The sequence below is a fragment of the Hemiscyllium ocellatum genome, chromosome 14 (assembly GCF_020745735.1).
Source record: "Hemiscyllium ocellatum isolate sHemOce1 chromosome 14, sHemOce1.pat.X.cur, whole genome shotgun sequence".
NCBI classification, from domain to species: Eukaryota; Metazoa; Chordata; class Chondrichthyes; order Orectolobiformes; family Hemiscylliidae; genus Hemiscyllium; species Hemiscyllium ocellatum.
The window spans coordinates 27,512,131-27,518,130 of NC_083414.1; the positions used below are offsets into that span (position 1 = coordinate 27,512,131).

At 45.4% G+C, this 6,000-nt stretch overlaps 1 protein-coding gene across 1 annotated transcript in view; it reads right to left on the reverse strand.

The window, feature by feature from the left end:
• acad9 (acyl-CoA dehydrogenase family, member 9) overlaps positions 1 to 5,224 on the reverse strand; it is a 48,420-nt gene extending 43,196 nt beyond the window's left edge. Inside the window, exons 1-2 of the mRNA XM_060835544.1 lie at positions 5,015 to 5,224; positions 2,672 to 2,765 (exon numbers count right to left, since the gene is read on the reverse strand). Coding sequence (XP_060691527.1) covers positions 2,672 to 2,765; positions 5,015 to 5,191 — 271 coding nt within the window. The 5' untranslated portion in view covers positions 5,192 to 5,224. The remainder of the gene's footprint in view (positions 1 to 2,671; positions 2,766 to 5,014) is intronic.
• Positions 5,225 to 6,000: the final 776 nt, after the last annotated feature.

Below are 6,000 nucleotides of genomic sequence, written 5' to 3' on the forward strand. Positions count from 1 at the left end.
AACCATTTTGGACAAAATACAGAATTGGAAGTTGCCATTTTTCATGTTATGCCCATGCCAACTCTTTGCAGGAGCTATCCGATTGCTCTTTCCCTATTTCCATGCAATTCTTCCCCCCCCCCCCCCCAAGAACGTGGCCAATTCCCTTTCAAACATCACTTCTCAACCTGTCTGCACCACCCTCCTAGGCAGCCTATCGCAGATCTTTTTCTGATCAAATCAGGGGATATGGACCACTGGCATGGCAAAAATTTATTGACCACCTCTAACTGCCCTAAAAAAAAATTCATTTGTTGTGGGCACTTTGACAATATTGTTAGAGAAAGAATTCAGGATTTAACCCCCTGACAAAAGGCAACATTTTCCCAAGTCAGGGCAGTGAGTGGTTTGAAGAACATATTGGTCATGGTGTTCCCATTTATCTGCTGCCTTTGCTTTTCTAAACAGGATAGGTAAAGGGTTTGGAAGGCCCTGACAAAGGAGTGTTAGTGAATTTCTGCAATGGTTCTGGGAGATGGCACACACTATTGTTACTTGAGCACTGGTGGTTGAGGGAGTGAATACTTATGTGGATCAAGCTGGGTTTGTTTCAGTAATGTCAAGCATCTTTAGTGTTATTTGAGCTGTACTTATCCAAAGTAGTGGAGAATATCCATCACACTCTGGACTTGTGCTTTGCATATGGTGCACAATGAGAATGAGAAGGTGCTTTACTTGCTGCAGGATTCCTAATCTCGGACTTGCTCTTGTAGCCACAATATTTATATAGCTAATCCAGTTCAGTTGCTGGTCAATGATAATTCCCTGGATGTTGATCGTGGAGGATTCAGTGATTGTGATGTGATTGAATGTGAAGAGGTGACAGCTTGATTATCTCTTCTTGTTGATGCTCATTGCTGGACACATGTGTGGCTTAAACGTGACTTGCCACTTGTTAGACAAAGCCTGGATATTGAAGCATTTGAACATGGACAGCTTCAAAATCCAAGAAATTACCAATCGTGCAGTACATTGTACAATCATTGGCAAACATTCCCATTTCCGACATTATGAAGGACGGAAGCTCATTGATGACGTAGGTTGGACTTGTGAGGGTCAACCAATTCCCAAAACCATTTCCCTTTGATCTATTTTTGACTCCAAACAACAGAGTTTTACCGTTGACTCTGGTCTTGCTAGAACTCCCTGTGCAATACTCAGTCAAATGCAGCGTTAGTGTCAAGAGTAGTCACTCATCTCATGCCTGGAGTCCAGTTCTTTAGTCTATCTTTGAATTAAACCTGTAAACAAGTTTGGAATCAAGTAGCCCCAATAGAACTGAAATAGAGTACCAGTAAGCAGTCTATTGCCAAGAAAGTGCTGCTTGATAACACTGTTCATGACCTCTCTCACTAGTTTACAAGAGTAGACCACTGGGGTGTTGGTTGACTGGGTTGAATTTGTCCTGCTTTCTGTGCACAGAATATAACAGAGTAATTTTTCAGAGTGCCAGGGAGATGAATGCTGTGGCTGTACTGATTAGGTATTTAGCTAATTCTGGAGCTAAAGTCTTCAGTACTACAGCCAGAATGTCGCCAGGGTTCACAGACTTTGCAGTATCCAGTGTCTTCAGCTTTTTCATGATAGAGCAGCTGAAAACTAACACCTGTGATGCTGGAGGTCTTTGCCAATTCTGGTTGAAAATTACTGTAAATATTTCACCTTTATCTTTTGCATTGATGCGTTGGAGTCCCTATCATGTGTAACTTTTCACAAGAACAGCCAAGATGGAAAGGTGGGATGGCTGTACTGGCACTAGATGGAATATGCAAGAAACAGCAAGAAATGATTCTACATCAAAAGATTTAGAATTCACAAGGTGGAGGTAAGAAATAACAGGTAGAAGACGACATGGTTGGGAGTGTATTTTCAGGTAGGTAAAAACAATGACTGCAGATGCTGGAAACCAGATTCTGGATCAGTGGTGCTGGAAGAGCACAGCAGTTCAGGCAGCATCCAACGAGCAGCGAAATCGACGTTTCGGGCAAAAGCCTTCCTGATGAAGGGCTTTTGCCCGAAACGTCGATTTCGCTGCTCGTTGGATGCTGCCTGAACTGCTGTGCTCTTCCAGCACCACTGATCCAGTGTACTTTCAGGCCCTTTCTCAAACAACATACTGTGGATCCAAGGTAGGAGCAAGCTATCTTGATAACGAGGCGGGTTTAATACATAATTTCTCAGTAAGAGATCTCCTAAGAAACAGTGACCAGAACATGGTAGATGTTAGCATTCAATTTGACAGAGAGAAACTTGGAATGGAAACAACTACACTAAACTTCAATAAAAGGTCATTACAAAGAAATGAGGGCTGTGTTGGTTGGAACAGTCTGAGAAAGGCATTTGGCAGAAAATACAGTCGATGAATAGTGGGAGATATTTAAGAAACTTGTTCATGATGCAAAAAACATATCCCAGTTGGGAACAGGATAAGCCAAACCATTGTTAACCAAGAAAGTTAAGGTCAGTATCAAATTCAAAGAACAAATATATAATGTAGCAAAGATTTGTGGTAAGGCAGCAAATTTGGAAAGTTTTAAAAGCATCAAAAAATTAACAAAGAGGGAGAAAATGAAGAGGGCAATCTTAACTACTACATAAATTTATGCAAATAATATTAGGCAGAACAACACACCCTCTTCATTGAAAAATTTTTCCACAGGTGCAACAAGTTGATTAATCTCTTCCAATTCTTCATTACTGATCTCTGGATAAGGAAAAACTTCTTTCTGGAAAAAAAACATACAACCTGAGATCCTTTACAATAAATAATATATTTTAATAATCAATTTAAAACAATACTTTTCCCTCTTCAGTGTACTGTAGTACAGCATTTGACCCAAAGATGACCTTCCAACCACATATTTAAACTATTACAAAGATTGGTTATTTCTAACTCTGAAGCATTGCACAACATTGACCTTCAGCTGATGTGCTGCTGAAACTTTCAACGAGATCGTCTTTACCTCCAGATTAGACTGTTCCAATGCATTCTGTGCTGGACTCCCCTTTCCACCATCCGTAAATTTAAGCTCATGTAAATAAAATTACCTATATCCTAACCTGTAACAAGATCCCATTCAGGAAAAAGTGAGGACTGAAGATGCTGGAGATCAGAGCTGAAAATGTGTTGCTGGAAAAGCGCAACAGGTCAGGCAGCATCCAAGGAGCAGGAGAGTTGACGTTTCGGGCATGAGCCCTTCTTCAGGAAGGGCTCAAGCCCTTTTTAACATTCCTGAAGAAGGGCTCATGCCTGAAACGTCGTCTTGCCTGCTCCTTGGATGCTGCCTGACCTGCTGCACTTTTCCAGCAACACATTTTCAGACAAGGTTCCATTCATCCAACTCATGCTTGCTAACCTAGACCAACTGTTACATTGGGGAGACTAGACGCCTTCTCGCAGAGCGCTTCAGGGAACATCTCCGGGACACCCGCACCAATCAATCCCACCGCCCCGTGGCCCAACATTTCAACTCCCCCTCCCACTCTGCCAAGGACATGCAGGTCCTGGACCTCCTCCACCGCCACTCCCTCACCACTCGACGCCTGAAGGAAGAATGCCTCATCATCCGCCTCGGAACACTTCAACCCCTGGGCATCAATGTGGACTTCACCACATTTCCCCTCTTCCCACCTTACCTCAGTTCCAACCTTCCAGCTCAGCACTGTCCTCATGACCTGTCCTATCTGCCAAGCTCCCTTCCCACCTATCCACACCACCCTCGCCTCTGACCTCTCACCTCCATCCCCACCCCCATTCACCTATTGTACTCTTTGCTACCTTCTAGCCAGCTCCACCCCCATTTAACTCTCCACTCTGGAGGCTCCTCGCCTCATTCCTGATGAGGGGCTTTTGCCCGAAACGTCGATTTTCCTGTTCCTCGGATGCTGCCTGATCTGCTGTGCTTTCCAGCACCACTCTGATCTAAATTCTGGTTTCCAGCATCTGCAGTCCTCACTTTTGCCCAACTGTTAGAGAAGCACAGCCCAATTGGAAAACTCATCCTGCTTTTCAAGGTCTTGCCTCTCCTTACCTCTATAATCTCTTCCAGTCAACAACCCTCAGATACCTGTGGTCTTCCAATTGTAGTTTCTCAGATATCCCAGGTTCTTGACATAAGTGGCTTTGATTGCTCAGACTGTAAAGCTTTGAAATTCTCTCTCCACACTTTCCCAATGTAATAATATTTTTCCTCCTTTAAAAATTTCCATAAACCTCAATCACCAAGCATTATGCAATCTTGAATATTATTTGATTCAATACCATACCTTGTTTAATAATGCTCACGTGAAGCATTTTCTAGTGTCTTACTATGTTAAAGGTCAATATATAAAGCCACATCCCATAGTACTATCCTAAAAGCAGAGTACTACTTCTGGTGTCCTGGGCAATTATTATCCTGCAACCAATATCCTTGAGATAGAAGATATAATCATTATGCTATTTTTATTTCCTTATGTTATTGCTATCACATTGATTTTGCAAATTGTGTGCTATTTACTGTATTGCAACAATCACTACATCTCAAAACTACTTCACTGGCTGTGAAGCATTATGTGATGTCCTGGTATCAAACACACAATACAACAGAAACGTTTATAGGGAGCACCTAGATTCTAGCAATGCCCTTTCAAAAGATCTAATGCAATATGGGATCAATCAATTCTTGGCTTATTTCCCCTTCACATCTCTGTAAACAACAGCGAACCATTTGCAATTTTCCTATTCTGGGACACCATGTATAATTCAAGTGTGTAAAGAATTGTTACAGCTCAGGGGACAGCAATTCAGCCCCTCTGTAATCTGCACCAGCTCTCTGAATTTGCAATTCAAATCAGTGCTGTGAAACACCCCCAGCCAGCCCCACCAGCACCCTCATTCCCCCCTCCCCCCCAACCTCCTGCTGGCGCCCCCACGCATCCTGTCGACTCCCAGCCCCCTCAACTCCCCCACCCCCACCCCGCCCCGGTCACCAACCTGGTTGATTCTCCCCAGAAGCAGTTCCTTGGCGTAAGCCAGGCTCCGGCCATCAGACCTGAAGCCGCGGTGATGACGGTAGACAGGGAGCAGCCTCCCGGTGCCGCCGCGCTCCGGTAAGCGCGAGGCCGCGAGCAGGCGGCAGGCGGACACACGGAATAACCGCGCAGCGCTCATCCCGTCCTCAAGCTACCGCTGCCGCCTGGGCCCTGACCTCTGAGCTCAGAGCCCGCAGCGACCGTCGCGCGGGGCTGACGTCATAAAGGCCGGGGCGGCACTACCGCTAGGGGGCAGCCGCTTGCCAACTGGGGACTCTGTCCTTCAGGCCACAAGGCATGTGGGGGTTAACTCAGTGTCAGCAAATAGTCAACAAAACCATCCTGTCCTTTCTGAGGGTCTCACTGGAAAACCTCAGACAAAGGAAATTTGCAAACTTCTCCTGCCCGACAAACCCCTTCCAGTCATACAGGCCTCAAGCCATATACACTGTTAGCACTGCTGCCTCACAGCACCAGGGTCCCAGGTTCGATTCCAGCTTCAGGCGACTGTCTGTGTGGAGTTTGCACATTCTCACTGGGTCTGAGTGGGTTTCCTCCGGGTGTTCTGGTTTCTTCCCACGGGCACTAGATGCGCAGTTCAGGTGAACTGGCTATGCTAAATTACCCATAGTTCTAGTAGCATTAGTCAGAGGGAAATGGGTCTGGGTGGGTTACTCTTCAGAGGGTCAGTGTGGACAGGTTAGGCTGAAGGGCCTGTTCCCACACTGGAGGGAATCTAATCAGGAAAGAGGAGCAGGAGAACCAACGTTTCAGGCATTTCTGCCTTTTCCGCCACCAGTGAACTATTTCCCTCTATTTCCCTCCCCATCCCTAGCTGAGTTCCATAAAGACCATTCTCTCCACAACTCTTGTCAGGTTCCACCTCCCCCACACCAACCCACCCACCCCCTTTCCCCTCCTGGAAGCTTCCCCTGCCACCACAAGAAT